Source organism: Taeniopygia guttata, chromosome 5 (genome assembly GCF_048771995.1).
Source record: "Taeniopygia guttata chromosome 5, bTaeGut7.mat, whole genome shotgun sequence".
Lineage (NCBI taxonomy): Eukaryota > Metazoa > Chordata > Aves > Passeriformes > Estrildidae > Taeniopygia > Taeniopygia guttata.
The window spans coordinates 35,874,668-35,896,774 of NC_133030.1; the positions used below are offsets into that span (position 1 = coordinate 35,874,668).

The window sequence follows — 22,107 nt, forward strand, 5'->3', positions numbered from 1 at the left end:
CCTAGCAGGAGAAGCAGAGAAGTGAACTACTGAAAAAAAGCAAAGCTGGCATTAAATTTCTTGTATTATATTCACTACAACATTATTATTTTCCTTTTTTTATACTGGTCTTTACAGTTGTTGTCACAAAGCACAATGTGCATCTAAGTAAGTCACCAAAGTCTGAGTTTGTCTCATACCTCAAGAATTTATTTTTGTAAGATTTTGGTTTGGAATTGTGCTTTCCTGTGCGCAGATGGATTTAGAGACCAGTCTTAATAACTTCAAAGTCTATAGAAAATGCTTTTTTTATCTCTGCTGGTAATCACAATTGATTTGTAGATTTGCCTGTGCAAATTTTCAATATTAGTGTCGTCTAATTGAAGGTAAAACTTCACTGTAATTAAACACCTCATTTGTCATGTGATACAAAGTTGCCTTTTGAGCAAAACAAAGCTAAAGAATTTTCAAGATTGCAATTCATTAAAATGATCCAAAATACCCTGAAGAAATATCCATCATGTCAGACTGCAAGAAGTATGAGTGTTTCTGTTCAGCCTGCAGTTTATAGCATTCATCCATACTCTTCAGCTCAATGTATTCCTGGTATTTTTTGTCCAGTTGTGTTACTTGACTACCATTCCAGCCTATTATGTTTTACAAACTTCTTTTTTGGTTGAAAGTTTGGAATACACAAAATGACTCGGAATACACAAAATTACTTTTTCAGAAGTATTTTGTGAAAATATTTAAGCATTGTTTAACTGTTAGTGAAACTTAAATTGTGTAAGTACAGATAACATTCACATAGTACTTTATAAGATGTTGCAAGGGGAAATTATGGGTATGAATTGTTAAAGACAGGCCTGTTGATGGCATCAAAAACCAAGTTAAACATATCTTGGAGTTTGAAATGGTAACAGATGAGATTAGGGTAGAAATATGTACTATATTTCTATGTATGTATCATATGTACCAAGATGTACCATAATCCTATTACTTGTCTGAGTGTTTGGGGTAATGAAATATGTTTTTTGTCCTTGAATTGGAAGTCCTAAGATTTTAACACCCTCTTTTCCATAAAAAAATGTATCTAAGATGACTCTATTGTGACCATTATTCTAATTTTTTTTGTATATAGTCATGAAGTGCTTATAAATCATTACAGCTTCTAAATTTTAAGTGCTTGTTATTCACTTGTTACCTCATACAAAATCCTATTTTTAAGATGAACAGTTAAAGCTAAAGTGTAACAACTTAAAATCCTTCCTTTTTCAATCATCCAGCATTTACTGCCCCCACCTGCCATGATTGAAGAACCAGAACCGACACAAACTGGAGAGACCGAAGTAGAAGGTGAAGTTCAGGGCATGCAGGAAGATGCAGCAGAAGACAGTGAAGTAGTGGAAGAAACGATGAAGGAAGGAGAATTGAATGTGGAGGAAATGGATGTACATCGAAAAATGCCAGAACACCCTGGAAGAGACAGTGATAGTGGAGACAGTGAACCTGAGAATGAGACTGAAAAGTGATTGATGGAATCCTTGTCCTTAATGCATTTTGGGAAATTGGCAGGGAAGAGAGCAGTTGGAAAAATAATTGCTATTTTTACATTGACTTTCATTAAGAGGTTGCCTATATAATACCTGTTTGGTATATTTTTCACTGAGTACATTGTGAACAAGCAAGATGTTTGGCAAACATTCTACTGAGCTCTTATCACTATTGGTCATGTAATTTGTTTAATGACCTCAAATGATATTATTTCCTTTTTATAAGTTGTTCAGTAAAGATGCTTTTTATACCAGTTTGGAATATTTGACTCTTAATTCAGTCACCCGTTAAACCTCACTAAGTAAATTCAATATTGGTCAGACATGCTTTATGGTTTCCTTAGTATTTTGCCATGGAAAATTCCTTATGCATAGCTGTGCATGTGCTTTTAGGCATAGGCTCAAGTTCATTAAGATATATGATATTATGTCTGAGAAATATGAATTGTCGTGGGACTTGAAAGTGTTGAAAAGCTTTATTGAATTTTGACCATAGTGGATTCTCAGGATCCACATACTTGTAGCAATTTCTTATCATTAACTTCTGATGTTGTTTTTTATTCTTTGCAGAAGAAGGAAGGATACTGCTTTTCAACAACCCTGGGTTCTAAATTAGTGTTTTGAAATACATTTCTTTTGCTTGAAGAAGAAAGAATAATTGCCCAGGCTAAAGCCACATGAGGAAGAAAAGAGAAAGTAGTTCCCCGAATGCAGGATATGTAAAACATACATTATTAGTATTAATGATATACTGGTTGAATTGGTTTTTTTTAGGGTAACTTCTGAGTGTGCACATTTCATAAAGTGATCAGAGAAAGGATTTGTCCCTGATTCTGTATGTTATGAATACTTGCCATCATGTCAAATTAGTCAGTGGTTTAATGAGACTTTAGAATTTCCAAGTAGATTTTCAAACACAGCAATAGCCATAATAACACCTTTTGCTGGCAAAGGGAACACTTTTGGATTTCAAGTGTTGCAGTTGTGAAGCTGCCAGATGGACTTGCTAGAATGATTAGAGAATAATTAACTTTCAAGCTTTTTTAACAGCATTGACATTTTTTATTTTTTCGTATTATTTTTATAGTACAGGAGAAAATGGTATCAAATTAAATGTATGCCAAGCTTCATGAAATGCATCTATTGCATACCAGTCTGTGTGTGCGGGGATCTCATCTGCCTCTCTTCCTGAAATCATTCTTCCCCTTCTCTCAGAGGGGAGCTCAGGAGTAGCAAATTAAGTACTTACCTTCAGTACATGGTGTTCTTTTATGTTCTTCCTTTGCTGAAATGAAGTTTTCTCAAACAGGAAACTAATAATAATGCAGAATTGTCTTCTATCCTTGTGTGTTTTGATTTAAGGGAGTGTACTGTTTATTACTTTTTAATATTGCCTGCTTTGGAAGAATGATTTGAATTGAACATATGGGTATTAAGTTTCATGCAGTAGCAATCATGTTCATGCAGAATTGAGTAATACTCAGCCTTCGGGCCACAAGCAACTAGCTCAGATGAGGGTTGTCATCTTTGTTTTCCAGCTAATTTTCTATAAATACTGAGTCTGACAGTCATATACTTGCTTTAGTATTTTAAGAATTTGAAAACGATTCTCCAGTTGTTTGGGGCTTTTTTCTAAAATGAGTAATTTAAGTGACAGAGATTCTATAAAAAAATTAGGACAGAATGACTCTTAAAGAACACCTGAAGCTGAAGGGGGCTGCAGAGACCTTTTTGAATGGTGCAGTTTACAGTGGACAGTGTCCACACCTGGCTGTGCCATGCTGTGCTCTGTGTGCAGGCACCAGGCGTGTCTGGTCCCTTTGGCTCAGTCCTTGTGGAGCAGCAGCCAAGGATGGACCTGTCCTGGACAGACCTGAAGTCATGAGAGGAGTGGCAATGGATGTTTTTTTCTGGCTAAAGTGCAGGAAGAGGCAGTGGAACTGCAAACAATTGTAAAAGCTTGAACAGCTTTAATGTGCAGCTTTCTGAAGCACCTGTAAAAAAAGTGGAAGGTTTTTGTTTGAGATCACTTGAACAGAGCAGGCCCTGCATTATCCTTAATGCCATCTTTCACATGTTAAAATTGCCTTTTTTCAGAGACATGGATGCATTAGGAGAATACATCCTCAGGAATCGGGAAAATCGTGTTGTCATTCTAGCTGGAAAGTTCTTGAGGCTTTGCTTTGGAGTGTGAGATTGGATTTGGGGCCTTTTACTTCCAAAGCTTTATAATTCTGTTTAGAATTTTTGGTAAAGGATGAACTTCGTCTCTTCCACCAAAATAGTCTTTTATGACTGATGCACCTTTTTTTCCGAGAAGGATTACATGGGAGAAGTGAAGGAGTCTAAAACTGTAATTTTGATCTATGTGGTTTGTTTTCCAATGGCAATATTTGCTTAGGACTTAGCATCTGTATTCAAGTGAACAACAATACTCAGTTGTTAAACTAAATGTATTGAAATTTTAAAAAATACACACAAATTTAATTACTTAAGAAAGATAGAATTTTTAAATGAAATAATTGTTAAAGTAGCTTTAAAAAACTATTTTTAAACATTATTTCAAAGATTATTATAGCAGTGCATGAAAATCTAGTGAACAAAATTAAAATGTGTCTGATGTCAAGATCCCCTAAGGGTATGAACAGGAGGAAAAGATATAAAATTGTTTTATTTTATTGTTCCAAAGCTATAGAGTAAAAAAATCCATTAAGGACATTTGAGTGAAACTAAAGAGCTATTAGTGGTTTTTCTTCATATTTATTTAGCCAACCCTTACATAAATGGCCTCATTTTCCTCTTGCACCGAACCTGTAAAACTTAGTTAGTACTTTGCAGATTTGCTTAAGAGACTGGTTTGGAAACAGCTCAACCCTTGGATACTGATGTAGTGCTAATGTAAAAATGATAATGTAAGGCAATGTTCTGTTCATTTCTGTAATAGCCAGAAAAGGAAATGTAAAGAGCAATTTACTTTGGGTTCTGCCATCCATATATAGGTGAAATAATGCTATATAAATACAGGCTGGTTTCTGTCTGTGACTGAACTGATGCAGTAAGTGCAGGTTTTGGTATTATCAAAGAAAATGCCTTGGTAACTCTCAGAGCAGAGTTTGCTTTTGCTTTAGTCTGTATGGACTTTGAAAGGGCTTGGCAAAGGTGGTGGGTAAGTCAGAACTAGAACATTCAGGAGCAATTTTGCCAAGGGGAAAAGAAGGGACAAGTAAATGGAAGACATAATATATATATATAATCTGTAATATTAAATAAAATAATAAGGGATGAACTTCTAAAGATAGTGCCATTACTTTCTGCTAACCTACATTGTATTTGCTTTAGTAGTGTATACTGAGTACTGCTCTGTGTGTTCAGTAAGGTAGGAACTAACTTCCTTTGGAGGAGAAGCAAGCACTGGCAGTTTCCTTCCCTCTTGGAATGGATCTTGCCATTTCCTGGCATGTAAAAGGCTATGAATCCTGAAGAAAAGTATTCTCAAGAGGAGTAGAAATTAAATTGTTTCTTAACAGAATGGATTTGCTGACAGGTCCAGAGAGACCAGATTTCTGAAATCACTGAATTCTTTTAAAAGAAGACCAAGAGGTGGTGATGATCACATGCTGGATAAGCTCAGTGACCTAAAATCCTATTGAAACAAGAAGTAGGTAACACTTGAAATCTTGTAGCAAGCAGACAAAAGTGAATGATGTCTTGGTCAACAAATGAATCCACAGCCCACAGCAGTCAAAAAGCTTGGAGTGCTGTTAAGATACATGACAGCATAGTTTCCTTTGCCAAATATGGTAATGCTCTCAAGAGAGATAATCAATCAAAAATTAACATTTTTGTGCAAGTTTTGGAAGCTGTTTTTATAGCCCTTTGTTTATGGCCCAAATGTTTCCTTTGCTGTATGGTTTCTCAGGTGTAGTTCTTTTACAGTCCTTTTTCTCAAAATATTGATTGCTTGGGTACCTGTTGGAAAAGCCCAATAACAGTGTAATGTTCATATGCATAATGTTTCAAAGAATGTTGTTTCCATTGCAAATTGCAGAAGAATGCTCTTGAAAGGCTTTCAGCTAAGTATCCTCTGTAAATAATGTATTTTGCTAAGTTTTTGGGAGGTATCTGAAGAAGCACAGTACTCAAACTTCCAAAACTTGCAAACATGAGTATCTACAAAATGGCTACATGAAAGAGAATAGAGGAGAGAGAAAAACAATAATTGCAGTTACTCCTTCTCAATTTCTAAATAGTAGTATTTCAGACTAAACACTACCGCAGAAATGAGAAAGTGATTTTTTTTCCCCACACTTAGAGCAGGTAAAAGGACAGATCATCTCTCCGGGCCTTGCTCTGGCAGGGCTTTAGCTTAATCTAACCAATATAAGGGATAATGTAATATGTTGCTGTTAAGAAAGATAGTGTGTTTTATTTAGCTGATTTTCACTCACCTTGAAAAAGGAGCAAGGGCAAGGATAATTGAATGAAGCAATAGCATTAATTATATGTAATACAGAGTAGCCTGTTGCTTTGTCAGTATATCTGGTAAACGAGATTCAAAAAGAAGCTGAAGAGGAGTTGTTTCAGCTATAGGTAAGAAACTTCCCAGAGTTCAGGTGTTATCTTTCTGCTGTAGAAACACTGCCAGAGCAGAGTATGTTTCTGTACAAGTGTGTTCTAAGAAAATGTAGATCCAAACAAAAGGTTCAGTCAGCTGCTGACAATGACGTAGGTCACCTATAGATGTCAGCGAAAAAGCTATGTACAATAACAGTGCACATTCACTTAATCAAACATTAGAATTTTGTGATTCCATAGAACAGCATAAGAGAAGCAAGCTGGATTGCCAAATAAGGATCAGGAATACATCAGTCCTGGCACCATTTGCAAGAGATAAAAAGAAGCCGCCTGTATTGCATTTATCAAGTGTGAATTCCTAAATTGCTGCAACCCACTGTAAGAGAAGCCCTGCTACACATCTAGAGACGCTTCAGCATCCTGCTGTGCTAGTCTGACATCTCTTGTGTGTCAAGAGCACTTATTTTTAGATGGGACAGTCGTTAGGGACAGAACATGTCTTAACTTCTGTAAAGGAAGAAAGGAAGTAGTTCAGGGGCAGCAGGAGTGGGTAGGGAGAAGATCAGTACAGTGGCACAAAGATTCTTTTTCTGACCACAAGTCACAGCAGTTTAGGCTTGCCCTGTTTTTGCAGAGTGATTTTTGGCAGCAGCAGTCATATCCTATTGGGCAATACCTGTTTTCTAAAATGAGACCATGTCTTGCAAGTTGAGTCAGAGAGGGGAGAAGTCGACTCACTGATAATCCTCCTCTGCTGAGGACACACTCAAGAGCACTGAAACAGGACTAACTGGGATGAGGAAAGTCAAACTGTGGAAAGGTTTTCTTGCTGTCTGTCACTGTCAACCCCTGGAAATGTGATCAGGGTTAAATAAAAAAACTGCTGAGTTGTAATTATGCAAAATAATGTATGATCTAAATTTGAAAAGAACTCATGCAAATCCAAATATGGCCTGTATATAACTCTGAATTAAACCTAAGTTTAAGATAAGAAGAGATAATGGTTTTGCATATGAGAAAGATATACAGAAAATTACTATTCTTTGATTAATTTATTTACTAAGTCTCTATTAGGAGTTTTGTGATTTCATACAGATTCTAGAGGACAATGCTACATACTCACCTTGAAGAAAATTTTGAGTTCTTATTTTGCAGACTGTTTTTTTACTGATATCCTACTGTATGTTGATCTGGATTCTCTTATCTCTGCTGATGTGTAGTAGTGAGAAATCTTGTGGAGAGCAAGGCCTGAACCCATGGCCTCCTGTCTCCTGTTCAGTTCTGTATTATAACTTTGTGTCTAAAATATTGCAACAGATGTGTTTTACACAAACTTTAAGTGATGAACTATGGGGTTTCAAACAGAAAATAAATTACATTATTTGGAAATTCCTATGGGATATTGTTTCTGAAAATAATGAGGTTGTAGGCATGATGACAATTTTCCCAAAGCAATGCTTTTCCCAAAATGTTGCATTAATGTTGCAATTTGCTGGGCAGTTATTTAAAAACAAACAACAAATAGAAACTGTTCAATCACTTATGTTTAATAATGTACTTTTCCCTTACATGAATGATACATTTTTAAGAAGTCAAGGGATGAAATAGAAAGTAAAAGGTGCAGTATTAAAAAAAAACCAAAACCAACCAATAAAAAAAAAAAAACACCCACACCAAAAAAAGCCACCCCAACATATCTGATTGTTTAAAATTTCTGTTGTTTTGTTTGTTGATCCAATTAGCACTGAAAGGAATTTAAAATTTGGAGTTTCACAAAAAAAGAAAATATCAAACTATGACCAATTCTGGTCAAATATGTTTGGATGTTGAGCCATTCCTGTGCTACCACTTGAGTCCCAGTTTTGAAAATTGGCCAACCTCTGTGCAGAAGTAGGTGATTCACTATAATCTTCATAAAGTTCAAGCTATTGGAATTGTCCTAAATGGCCTGCCTTCCTGTCCTGGTAAATGATGTAGTACCATATGGTTTCCTTCCTTGTCCACACTGTCCACGTTTGAGGCACCTGCTAGTTTTACTCAGACCTAAGAAATGCTAAGAAATTTTCACAGGCTCAATTCTTTATCTCATTTGATCTCTAATGTACTATGAACTAATCTTGTTCCTGCATACACAGATACTTCCGTGATGGGACAGTTGTCCCAGATTGCTCCCTGCTCCTGCAGTGTTCACCCACTGGCGTTCTGTCAGTCTGAGCTGCGGAATGAGAGGAGACGCTGGGGACAGCTGCTGCTCCTGGCTCATTTCGCTGCTCAGTACCTTCCTGTAACTCTGAGCTGAAACAATCACTGTAAACTGGAAAGAAATACTGAGATAACACAGCAGGTATAATACTTAAACTTTTTATCTATTGAAACACAAATATCAGTGGAAGTATACATGCATACCTTGTGGTAAATTTATATCAAGCTGATTCTAAAGAGAATCTCTTGCTATAATCACAGATATGTTCAGTTTTTTCAGTATGAAGCCTGAGATTTTATATAACTCTAAGGTAAAGCCTATTTTGTAAATTATTAGTTTAAACCAGGTTTTTGATACTATTTCCTTTTTAGGAACTATGAGTGAATATGTAGCCATGCCTTCTTTCTAAGTAAAAATGCAAAAAAGCCTTTCAATTTAAACAACATAAAAGGGTTTGTCCTGCAAATTTACAGTTATTCTATTTGCATTTATTTTATTACATTTAGAAATGATGCCTTACAGTGTTCCAAAATGAATATAGTAGAATAAAGGGCCAATGCAAGTTATTGTTATTGCTAATGCTCCTTTACCATGGAGGAGGACGTGTGGAGAAGGCAATCCTTCTCTTACATTCCTGAATTCTGCCAGCAAAGGAGAGTACTGGATAAAGCATGCTTCACCCAAGGTAATGAAGCTTTGGGTTTTGATTCTCCTAGACCTTAGAGAAAGATGCTAAATTTACCCACATATAAATTTGTCCTAAAAATTGCTACCCAAACGGTTTCATAAGGGATTGCATGGCTGCAAGTAACTGGGACCTGAAAGGCAATAGGTATAAACTGGTGAGACCATTAGATCAGAGGTGCATAATATGCCTTGAGCACAGTGTGAGGAGATGCCCAGTAATGTGTAGCAGTGAGCTAAATATGTACCTCAGTGGTTTAGCTTTAATTTATGAATGTAACAACAGCTCCATGCTTCTTCTGGCAAGATCTTGTAAAAGCTATAAATACATCTGCTTTGATAAAATATTTTCCCAGTTGGCACCTGTCTGCACCTTAGGCTACTTTTCTCCTTTGAGAAGTGAGAGGCAGCTGTGTTTGTTACTGTTTTCACACTGCTGCCTGCAGAGCCAAGCTCTCTTCCTCAAGTCAACCAGAAAATCCTTAGTGGGAATCTTCCCCTACCCTCTGCCTTCTGCCTCAGTTTGCTATTGATAGGAACTTCTCAGCTTGGTAACTGCTGAATGCTTTTTGCAGCTTTTTGCACTAAGGATATGGCCACATTCAACACACAGTTGAGGGAAAAACATAAGCTTCACCTTGCAAGGTGAGCCTCTGATAGATTAATGTGAAAAAAAGTATAAGGTTTATAAGGGTAACTGTAACACTGAAGTGTCAGACTGCCACTGCCTGACTCAATGTCAGCCATGTACATCAAAGTCTCTCCTAAGCCACACAATTCTGTGACATAAGGTAGGAGATATGTGCAGATTTTCAGGTTATGGTTATTGATGTTTACATCACAGAAGTTTTGGGTTGGATAGGGGTTTTTCCTTTCAGATCTACCTCTATGCTGTATGGGTATCAGTATCTTTACAAATCAGCAGTCTTGAAGACAAGGAACAATTATTCATAACAATCTCTTGGGTAATTCCGAGAAAATACTTAAATGTGTTCATAATGTTTTCACTAAATTTTTCGACTATCACCATTTTGATACCCTTTTAAAATCTGCTTAAATTAGGGAACTCCCTCACCCATTAGAACACGAAAGACTGTACTTTCTTGTCTTGCTCTAGCTTGAAGCCAGATTTGGGACGTCTTAAATACATTCATAACTAAGAAGTTTGAAGACAGATTTACAGGAAAGGCAATCAGAAATTAAGCACTAATTTGCAGTATTATTTCTGTGGGTACATGTTTAGAGTGAAGGTTTTGTTTGTTTTCTATTGGAAGAAAAAATTCAAACCATCTCCAAATTAATGTTAAGGGACTGTTCAGCAAATATGAGACTGAAGATACAGTGCCATTATTTTGCTGTTTCCTGTGCATTTTCTTTATTTGAATTTGTTCTTTTGCTTAAGTTGACTGTGTGTTTAAAATTTCAGCTGGCAAGCTGTCAGGCTTGCCAGCAGCATTATAACTGTGAATATCATGACATCCATATACTTAAATTTTCAACCAAAATATTTGTTTAGCAACTTCAGTGATGAAATAAATTTATGGAAAAAACCCAACTTCTTCATATACACTGTGAAAAAAAATGTTGACATAGTTCAAATCAACATATATTTACATTGACTATAAGATGCTTTGTTAAACTAAATGCTCAACTTGTTTTGTGGCAGAGACTTTCTTTGACATATCTCCAGAAGAAGAAAGTTACTTAGAATATCTTACAACATTTCACTCTGATGTGATTTAATATAGTCTAAGTGGATTTTAACAGAATTTTCTGAAGCATAAACATTGTTGAATTATAAAAAAAGCTGTCTATACAATAGCATTTGTTAAATGCCTTTTAAAAAATTACCAAATACACTAACAGAAATACAGACTGAACATATCCTAGAAGTCATAGAATGTTCATGTCATCTAGCAAAATGATGGCAAAGACGAGTAAATTGGAGGATTTGAGGAAGTGCTTGTATAATGAATAAAAGCAGAAGCTTTCGCATGGGGCTTTTGGGACATGTTTTCCTCCCTGTCTAGTTGTTTCCTGTTTCTTTGGTATGCCTGTACCAAAATCACAGAATTGCAGAATATTTTGGGTTGAAAAGGTCCCACAAGGATCACCAAGTCCAGGTCCTGGCCCTGCACAGCACCATCCCCAAGGGTCACACCATGTGTCTGAGAGTAGTGTCCAAACATTTTATTGAACTCTGTCAGAGTTGGTGCTGTGACCACTTCCCTGAGGAGCCTGTTCCAGTGCCCTCTGGGTGAAGAATCTTTTTCTGATATCCAATCTCCAGCTCACCTGATTCAGCTTCATGCCATGTGAATGACATGAAGAATATACTCTTTCACAGTCATCACAATGAAGTTTTCTGTAAGATCACTGCAAAACTTTTCTAGCCCTCCTTTCTATTCCTGTCATGGAAGGAATGGAGGAAGTTTTCACTAATCAAAACACAGCATGCACATGCATTAGTGTCTGGATTTAGTTTCCTTGCCTCATGTTTCTTGTAGCTGAGATCAGAAGAAACTTACTGTATTCACTGAAATGCATCTGCCAAAGCACAGCTGAGGCTGGAAGCTGCATCCTCAGCTCTTAGAATAGGTGACATACATGGTTCTTTTCAGGGCAGCCATCGCCTCTTGGGATATTGCAGTCTGTGGCTGATGCTGTGCCTTCTGCACACTTCTGTCCTTGCCCAGCAGTTCCAGATAGCCCAGCCACCAGCTGGGATTCCATGAACCAGCACAAAGCTATTTCCTGCCATAGTTGCTGGTTTACAGGTGTGAATTTGGGGAATGTCAGGCTCAGGAGCACCTCAGTTCCTGAGAGACATTTGCTGTCTACAGAAGTCCCTCCATTCCTTGCAGCCCTCCTGAGGCATGAGCCTTGCTGAGCCCACGCCTGTCGCTGTGGCATGGCCGTGTTTTGGCTATAGCAGGGTTGGCGGTGTTCAGGTGACACAAGAGGAGAACATTGTATTCACATTGGTTTCCTGCTTTGGTGAATGCCCACTGGAGAAAATATGATCATTTAGAAAGCCCTAAATCTGTGCTGTCAAGGTAAGGAAGGCTGTTTCCCATATATTTTTCTGGTTTTACTCATAATTGATAACTTTGTGTACTTTACAGTATGATATCATAAGGCAAAAAAAATTCAGCTAGTTAATCCACACCTTCCTATCTTTGAGCTCTTCTTTGGTCCGTTTTCATTAACAGGAATGATGAAAACTGCAGTAGTATGTTGGTGTGATTGTGTTAGTATGATTAGTGTGATCATTATGAAATTAGTCCATAAGCAACACTCTCTAGGTAAAGCTATACTGTTCAAGAAGACATTCTTTCTGATCATACTTTAAATGCTTTGCAAGCAGAACTTATCTGAAGAAATGGAACTGTGTATGTTGCCACACACCCAGAGATATTCTTATTTTTCATGTAATTGTTTACTTTGTTGTGATTTTAAACAGGTGCTTCCTGTGTGTTGTTCATGTAGTTCATTAGCATCTGAATTAGAGCAATCTGTTTAACTCAACAATACTGTACCATATCCAGTTATCTCTCATTAGGCTGAGTAATACTGCTTTTTACTACCCCAGCTTTTGCTTCTCTTTCACTCTCCTTGATGTTTAGCCTTTGTGTATATAACTAGTTAACAGCAGTCATCTGATAACCAAGAGTGTACAGAGTTCCTGGGTTCTAATTTTAAAAGAATTTCCTGAGTAGTTTGTATTTTTACCATAAAATCTCAATTATGAATTATTAAAGCATTGAGAAATGTCTCATTATTTTAGATATGATGCTTTATTTTTGCATTGCATCCTTTTTCTAGGTTTATTTAGTTGTTGGACCTCTCACAAGACTATCAGAAAACAGCAGATTTTTTTTTCAATTGTGTGGTGTTATCATAAATATATCTGCAATTTTCCAGTCAACTGAAAGAATGGGCAAGGCAGAAATAAAATACTCTGACAGATCACAACACAGCTGAGTCATTGGGGAGATAGCTGTTAATATTCTTGGTGGATAAGAGGCTTGATGGATCTGTTAAATAAAGCACATAGTCTCAAAGCTCATCACAGGGACTAGGTGATAATGAAAAGAACCAGCAGATATGCCAACTCAATTAACCTGCTACTAGTTGTGTGCAGTCTATTCCTCATTAAGCCAGAAAACAAGCAATGCTGTCAGCCTGCAATATTCTGAAGCTTTATGGACTAGCCATAGTTTAATCCTTGGGATTAATTAATGTATTATACTCCAAATGTATTGTCTTCCAAACATTAATTTTATTCTTCATCTATAGCAATATTTTATTGTGCATTGAAGGGATATTGAAACTTGTCTTTGTAGAGTTGTGTTAAAAGTTTGCATTTAAGTCATCCTGCTCTAGAATGCTACTTATTAAAGTGAATCTGTTATTTTCCTTTCTTCAGGAAGAAACCCCAGAAGGCATGTGTGACTTGGTATTTTTTAAGTTAGACTTTTGTTAAATAGAGGAAACAGATCTTTCTTGGCTGAAAATATCTTTCAATCCCTCCCTCAAAAAAATAAAATTCAAACAAAAGAGGTCTATCTATATATCTCTATATGTACTTGCAGTCAAAATCAACCCTTCTTTTCCATGTCAGTGGTTTCAGACGGCAGAAACCACTGCCATCTGCATGCCATGGAGATTATTTTACCTCATTGTGCTGGTGTTTCTTGGCTGGCCCGTAGGTGTAGCCCTGTGTGCCCTCCCTGGATTCCTTTCTCCTCTCTTGGCTTCAGCAGGACCTGATGAAGTACGAGAAGTGTTGCTGAAGGGCGCGTGTCGGGAGGCAGCGTGCTCGGGATGCATGCAATGGACAGCTCAGAATGCATGCAATGGGCAGCTCAGAATGCGTGCAATGGACAGCTAAGGATGCATGCAATGGGCAGCTCCTGTGCCAGGAGACAGCTCTGCATCAGACCAGCTCTCAGCTGCAGGCTGTTGGATTTCATTGTTTACTCTGTTAATCCTTGTTTTTCAGGTCTGAACAACCTTTCTCTTGAGCATGTCACAGAAACCTTAACAATCCAGAGATTTGTCTCCTAAAATATACAATGGAAGCTATTGTAGTGAAAATGAGTAATGATACCTTGTACTTTTAGAAGGTAGCTTACTTGGAAAAGGTAGATATATATATGCATTTGTCAGGTTTTGAACTCAGTGTCAAAACCTAATTAATTAAAAAAGATTGAAAACAGGAGGATAGGGCAGCCAAGGTTATATTGTGGAGATAGACCTGAATGTAACTAAGAATTAGGTTATAGGGCTGATGAGATATTGTTGAAAGACTTAGAGGAAAACAATGCATGCAGGAATGATACTTATTTCCAACATGGTTGTGGAAAACACATATATTACTGTGACAGTAATACTGGTGAAAGTAAAGACACAAACCTCCCCGGGGTAAAAGCATTATGGTGCTATATGATGTCACTTCTGAATTTCAGCTTCCTTTTTTAAATCTCCCTGAAGATTTTGTGCAAAGACAATTCAGTGAAAGTATACCATGCTTGCAAAGTCAAGAATTAAAGTCAGGAATGTTTTTCTTACTGATTAGGTAGAAGTCAAATGACTGCATATATTTTCTTCGGCAGGGGTTTTGGTATCACTCTGGGTACTACAGGGATGTTCTCTGGCTGTGATGCTTCAGATTTTAATTTTATTTAAACCTATTTCATATGTAGAGATTAATCTATAATGTTCTGCAGGACCCTTGGAAAACTCTGTGGTGAAGAAGGGTACAGGAAAATGCCTGAGGAAACCAGAGTCCATCTTTTCCTGCCTACAGCTTAGAGAACCATCTCCAAGGCTGTTTACAATATTTATGTAATCCAGTTACTTTTCAACTACTGAAAGGGAAGAATAGAGAAACAACCCCCAAATATCTCTCTTAATATCTCAAATATTACCTCTTTTTGATGATGCACCTAATCATTAGGGTATAGTGAGAGATTCAATCCTGTGTATAGTTATCCATAATTACTCTTGTAATAGCTGTCCAGAACTGCCTTGAACTTGGCTCTGAGAGGTAGTATATGTATTTCTACCTCAGTAGGAACACAAAAGGATTACATATGCTGTTTTTGAATAAGCAACTGCAATGAAAAAGCCTTTGGAAAATAAAGTTGGCCATAACTGATGCATTTTTGAGCCTTTAGAAAGTAGTTTCAGGCTGTGAATCCAAACTGGCAAAAAAAGAGCATCTAAGCTTTGAAGATGAATGGTATTTCAGAAATACCCTTGTCCTCATTTAGCCCCAACCTTCAAGAATCATCTTATGCTGAACTGGGTGATGATACACAGGAGAAATTTAATATTTTAGAGGATAGGATCAGGGAATACACAGTGCTGACTGAGGTGACTCACTGGGGGTTTTTTTTTTGCTGATTCTGTTCTCTGAAACATTTAACTTTCCCTGTGTATTAACATGGGAGCTGTGAATTCTGCTAGGGCAGAGCAGACAGATAAAACTTAGACATTAAACATTCATCTAACATTCATGTTAATACATCAGGTGGAAACATGATATTTAGATTGGGCACAGTATGTGTTTTTGATATTAAAAATAAGATAAATAAATATATTCAAAGTCAAACCCTACACATAATAAACTTAGTATGTGGTTCATTTGAGGGACTCCCTGTAGGTTGGTTTTTAAGTGCTGGAATGAAAGCATATTTTTTGTTTGACTTATTTTGCACAGACAGAATGACTGTGCAAATATTTTCTCTTTTCACCCTCTTTTATAGCTCCATAATAATCAAACAGAATTGAGAGAAACTTCTAAAAAAACAGATTTTTTTTTGCTGAAAGCTGATTTAAAAATATTTGTATGTGTTAAATTTTGTTCTGCATAGAACTCCATTTTCTAAAAATCAGTTTTGTAATTAGATTTCCTTCTCAATTATAAATGTTGCTGTGTGACTTCAACACAGTGATTGTACTGTCTGGTAAAATGGAGCCTCCAATGTACAAAAATCTTTAAGTTACTCCTCAAGCCTAGCAGGAGCCTCCTGGCAGTACTGGAGTATTGCCTGGTTGCTTCTTCATGTCACTTCTGTCACACACCCAACTACACATCCACAGGTACCAACGTGTCAAGCCTGTGTCTGTGGCCCTGAGTCCCAGGAGGATTTGTGAGCAGTGCACCGGGAATGAGAATGTTGAGTGATCTCTGTGAGCCCCTCTTTAATTTGCTCTTCCCTCCCCATCTCTCTCAAATTAAAAATGAATAGGTGATTACTCAAAAACTTTTGGATTGCAATGAGTTTTGGAGCCCACCAATCAAGACAGATGTAAATGTCAGAATAGCCTCCATTCTTTTCCCTTCACTTTCACTCTTAATGTGCTATCCATCTTTATTCTCTTTAAGTCTTTCCTCTACTTTTCCTGTTTTTGCTGGGTTTTTGTTTAGTCCATTGCAATTTGCATCCTCTTTTTTTTTTTTTTTTGTAAGGTTTGAAATTTTTTTAAAATTTGAGATTTTGTTAATAGATTTTATTTTCCTTCATAATATTTTCTACCTTCTCCATTACACACTTTACTTTGTTAAAGTCCCTTTTATATTTAAAAAGCTGCTTTTATGCCTGACATAACAATTGTAGAATTCCTTGTGCTGAGTATGTCTTAAGGGATTCTTGCATTTTGTTTTGTGTTGTTGTGTTTTGGTTCTTTGTTGTGTTTTTTGGATCACAGTCTGTTAAACCTTATGTTATTAAGTTTTCTTGTTCAGCCATCCTTGATCACATTTTGGACTACATCCTGTTGTTCATTGTTTCCTACTTGGAATAGGACACCAGTGTTAAGTGTTCTAGGCTGGTGGTCTCCAAATTTTTTTTATTTACTTTTGTCAGTAAAAATTTTAAGTGAGCATATCCAATCTATGTGTATTTATTAATGTATAACTTATGTATGAGTGCTACTGTAATAACACATTCCGTACACTATAAAACCTATAAAAAATTAGAGTGAATGATATAAAGATGAAACAAACACAATTTAAAAAAATATTTTTTTATCTTATCTATTAATGGTACAATGAATATTTTCTTCCTGCACTCCAGTGGATTCTCTTGTGCACCCTCTTTGGTCCTTGCAACCCACTTGGACCCCACAGTATTTACCTTTTGTAACATTCATTTCCCTAACTCTTATTTCTAGGGTACTAAGTAGAAGCAGGATAATTTTTTCAGCTTTCCTTTTAGAGTCCACCTATCTCACACATTTTTTTCCCATCCTAAGTAATTAATCTCTCATGATGTCACATATGGGTTGTTTTGGTAGCAGTGACACTTTTATATCCAACTGCATTCTTCCAACTGTTCCAGAACCAGGAGGTAAACCAAGAATATGTGTTAAGCTGTGATTTTCAAACCCCTTAGGTTTCTCTGCTCAAGATTATTTTTTTATTTGAATAATGCAGAGATAATTTTCCTAAAGGTAAGGCCTCGAGTATTTAGTTTCCTTTTTCTTAATAATTGAACTTGGACTCTTACTGCTCTTTGGCTTAAGGTGGGTATAACTGCTGAAACCAGCAGTAGGGCTTTCAAGAATATCAGCTTGGAAAATACGGCTGAGCAAAGGAATTTCTTCATGTTGGCAACTATGCCATCATATTAAAGTCATCTGCAAAACTGCATGCCCCAAAATACTAGAATGAATGGGGGATATTTAGAAAATTTGAGGACTATAGGGCTGATGCTTAAAACACTGGAGTGGTACTTCTAGGAAGAATTTTTTCTTTTTTGGGTTGATCAACAATTTCCTGTTTATCAGTAATCAATTAACCTTTGCTGTAATCATGAGACATCTGTCTCTGATTCTGCAAAACTAAAAGGCAGCTGAGAAACAATCTTGATACTCTCACCTTACGTTGCAGCAGCTGGTAGATTCAGAGTCCCTTAGTTTCAAATTAAAAGAATTTCTTCCTAATGTCTAATCTAAATCTACTCTCTTTCAATTTGAAGGCATTCTCCCCTGCCCTGTCACTCCAGGCCCTTGTAAGGAGTCCCTCTCCATTTTTCTTGTAGGCTACTTCCAGGTACTGGAAGGCCGCAATTGTGTCACCCCAAAGCTTTCCTTTTTCCAGGCTGAACACTCCCAATTCTCTCAGCTGTTCCTCATAGAGAGGTGCAGAATGGATGCAAGAATCTCATCCTTTCTTTGGAACTGATATGTGGCAAATAATACTTTGGAGAGTGAGAGACTCAGAACAAATTCCTCTGACTGCCATTCACCTCCACTTATGCTGCCCGTGCCTAAACCTCTCAGCTTCATACCAAGATGCTTTAGCTGCATCTCTGACTCCCAGTGCCTACCCCATGATTTTACCCTTTCAGCACACACTTAAGATGTTTTAGGTTAATTATAGAAGTGCAGCAGCACATAAGTGAGTGAGAGAGACACACAGAGATGATAAGAGCCTTCAATTATGTGAAGGGTTTAAATGCTGAGGAGACAAGGAATATATAAAGCATGAAACATGGGCTAGTACTAGGGTGGATGAGACATTACTAAGAAAGGGGAACACCCAGTGAATTCTCTGGAAAAGTTTACCAGACAATGTAACTATTAAATTGGGAGACTCTTCTAGGAGAATGATTTCTCATTTGGAATGTTCAAGACTTCAATAGTTTCATGGGGAATAATTTCAGACTGGTGGTGACTGCAGAACTATCTTCTCTGGCTTCTCTTGGTATGTCTGCATACACAGAGAGATTCATAACTGCACAGACATTGATAACAACACATGGCTCCTTCGTGACAGTGACTCCTTCATGACAGTGATTTTCATCATATATTACATGTTTGGCATTCTTATCTCATCAGGACTTCTGCCCATCAACAAGACTGCTGCAATGCTGCTTATATTTCCAAAGACCATGTAGCTTCAAAGAGTGAGACAAAAGAGACAAAAGAAAACCTGTCAGAATGGCATTTTCTTCTCATTCTTGAAAATGTTAAGTTTCTTTCAAAGACTACACTGGCCTGAGGCTTAAGAGAGGTAACATTTGGCTCTGTGCTAGGACAGATTTTATATGTCAACATCCATTGGATTTAGAAAGAGCAGAGTTTAAGTGAGAAGTTGCTGTAGAATCTGATAGGTCATGATATACTGTATATAGAATTGTTTGGTATATTATGAAAAATTTATTGATTTTATTGGGACATTTACAGAAAAGAATCATAAATTAAAAGGCTGAACTAAAAAATACAGAGAGAACCTGATCCTACACATTTGCAATTTCTGAATGCATTGCTAAATACTGTAAATAATCTGAAGTCTGTTGTAATAAGTGTTCTATCCTTTAACGCTTTTAAAGAATCATGGCTATATTGTTAAGCTTTTGTAATTTTTTTTTTAGTCAAGAGCTGAATAGCAGTTGTGAGGATTTTTAGGCAGTTTGTTCACATTTTTACCATGCAGAGGAAAGGACTCCTGTTCTGATTCTGGCTGCAGCCACAACAGTGTCTTGGTGGTTGAACAACACATCCAGTTTTGCCTATATGCATGTGTCCATTATCTATAGGTACATGTCTCTATATATATACAGACATACATATATTTAATTTTTCTCTCCTATTAATAATCATACACATGGAGGCTTCATGCTCTGATTGTTCAGGCTGTTCTAGGGACATGCAGATCACGTCCACTGCAGATGTGTCTGCTCTCCAACACCCTGTACTGCCTGTTTCCCTGGTCTCTGGGAAGAGACTTAGCTAAGTCATGAGAAATGTACACAGCATGTGGGGGCCCTGGTCATAGCTAGAGTATTACTCCTCTAGATGACATTGCATAACATAGGTAGGTTTTTGCTTCTCTGGTTTACTTGAGACTGTGATAACACTTTATTGCAGAAAGCAGAATTATTTTGGCCTATGAAATAACTTAGCTGGGCAATTTTCAAGTGGCTACGAGGAAGGAAATGATGTTTTGGAATTACGTATGTTGTGTGGTGCCCTTTTCATTTGACCTTGCAATATATGGGAGTGTGTTGGTGTGTAGATTGATGAGTCCTCAAGTGCACCAAGATCCTAACTGTGAGTCCAGCTGGATTAGAAATGTAAAACTTGAGGAGATAGTAGGGAAAGCAAAAATTTAGTTACACAGTAAACAAGAAAATCCAAACTGTTCATAGATTTTTAAGTGAGAGCTGGCTCTGTCTCAGCTTCAGGAGAGTCTGTCTCTCCCTAGCCAGAGGGAATGTAGGATGTGTCAGAGAGGGTCTGATTGGGGAGGAATTCAATGCAGCTATCAGCAGTGGACTTCTATGTAAATACTGCAACACCTCTGAACCGAGCAACAGCTGAGATAACACTGTAAACGAATCTCTAGCGCTGGGGAAGCTGGTCAATCCTCACATTAAATGGTTTCTCTAGAAAAGATGTGCAAGGGAAAAAATAAGCAGATTTAAACTATATATGACAACTTACCATGGGGTAAAATATGCTGACTTTTTAAGATTTAAAGCAGTATATAGTATTTTTTTTTCTTTGAAAGGGTGCTCTGTGCCAGGGCATATATGCTGAGAAGTCCTTGCATCTGTATGAATTCTTTTATAGGCAGGCATCACTATCAACAAAGTATCTCCAAGTGTTTGTTTGTGTGCCTGATCAATTTAGATAAACATACTTGGGGTCTTTATCCCACCAGTATTGCTTTTGGTTGATTTTCCATCAAGACAAAGCAAACAAAGAGCCAAAGCTTGTCCAGAGCAGAGGCACTGAATCAGTGTTTTGCTGCTTTTGACCTTTTGAGGTCACTGCATTTCACAGCCCTACACAACCTTTCTTAGGTAGCTAAGAAAAAAAGTCAATATATAGATAAATACATATACACACATATAAATACACGCTTATAAAATATATATGGGCATATATATTTATATATACTGATGTATTAAATATACATACACAGCTCTCTACAAAAATGGTGTCTCACCTGGAACAGGTTCTCTTTCCTCGCAGCGCTTAAAGAAAAGCAGGAGCTTATCCAAGAAGTTTGTGGCTACCATCTCTTTCAGAGCTGTGCTCATAATTTGGCACAAACCCAAGATAAACTGGGGTTGGGGTGGAGCTAACCACCTCATTACTTGTGCTAGAAAAAAGGAAACTGATTCCACAATCTCTGATTTCAGACGAAATTAAAATTTGAGGGTCTCTGACGCCCCCTTTGGATATAGTTTAGAAACAAATTGAGATTTCCAGTTGTTGCATGCTTTGTCAGAGTTAAACCAACGTGCAAAGACTGCTCTTCCCCCAACACTTCTCAAAGCCCCCACACTGCAGGTTGTGTAGCATTCACAAACTCCTTCCTTCCACATAATTTAAGATGTATACACCCATCTCATGTCTGCCAGCCTTTGTATGGCATCTCATAAACTGGACCTGTGTTTAAGCAACTGATCCACTTGAATGTTCCTCTCTTGATTTTGAATCTCACCATTCCCTCCTGTCCCAAACCTCAATTCTCCCTGCTGCATCCTAGCATTGTTTCACAGGCAGACATAGGGCATTTTACAAGATCAGCTCCCGGAGGACACTGGACTCCACATTACAGTAAGTTTCTCTGGGACATGAGTTGACAATCTCTGCTTTCACATACCAGGCCAAACCCACTCAAGGGATGCCTCTCCAGTCTTTCTATTTATAACAAACAAAAAAAAAGTCCTGAAGACACATGGATTTTCTAGGTTCCACCGCTGGAGCAAATTATCAATGTGGATGTTTCAACAACTGAGCAGGAAAACAACTGTCACATTACATTAATACCATAGCTGGGTTTTGTCCAAGCTATTTCCATATCTTGTCCTCTGCCCTAGACATATCACTATCTCTTACAGATCTGGTGTGAATTAAAAGAGCAAAGATGAGGAGTCTAAGTACATGCATATTAACATAAGTGAGCACATCCCATTTTGAGCTATAGATGTCAGCCAAAAGCAGAGAAAAGGGTGATTTTTGCAGCACGTCCTCATCAAAGTTTAAAAGAAATTGAGTGTGTACTGCTCCTTCCTAAGGCAACACAGACGCGCAGATGCCGCCCCCACGCAGGAGAGCCTCAGTTGTTGGCACCGAATTAACCTA

At 37.3% G+C, this 22,107-nt stretch overlaps 1 protein-coding gene and 1 long non-coding RNA gene across 3 annotated transcripts in view; one reads left to right on the top strand and one right to left on the bottom strand.

Annotated features, from left to right (window-relative positions):
* AQR (aquarius intron-binding spliceosomal factor) overlaps positions 1 to 1,786 on the top strand; it is a 47,265-nt gene extending 45,479 nt beyond the window's left edge. Inside the window, exon 35 of the mRNA XM_012573906.5 lies at positions 1,266 to 1,786. Coding sequence (XP_012429360.4) covers positions 1,266 to 1,511 — 246 coding nt within the window. The 3' untranslated portion in view covers positions 1,512 to 1,786. The remainder of the gene's footprint in view (positions 1 to 1,265) is intronic.
* Positions 1 to 21,058, bottom strand: part of LOC140684299 (uncharacterized) — a 36,639-nt gene extending 15,581 nt beyond the window's left edge. Inside the window, exons 1-4 of one of the 2 annotated variants that reach the window (XR_012056372.1) lie at positions 20,963 to 21,058; positions 18,574 to 18,905; positions 13,673 to 13,763; positions 1,282 to 1,455 (exon numbers count right to left, since the gene is read on the bottom strand). This is a non-coding gene — a long non-coding RNA (uncharacterized lncRNA). The remainder of the gene's footprint in view (positions 1 to 1,281; positions 1,456 to 13,672; positions 13,764 to 18,573; positions 18,906 to 20,962) is intronic. The other variant, XR_012056371.1, reaches the window with a different exon arrangement.
* Between the last annotated feature and the right edge of the window lie 1,049 nt (positions 21,059 to 22,107).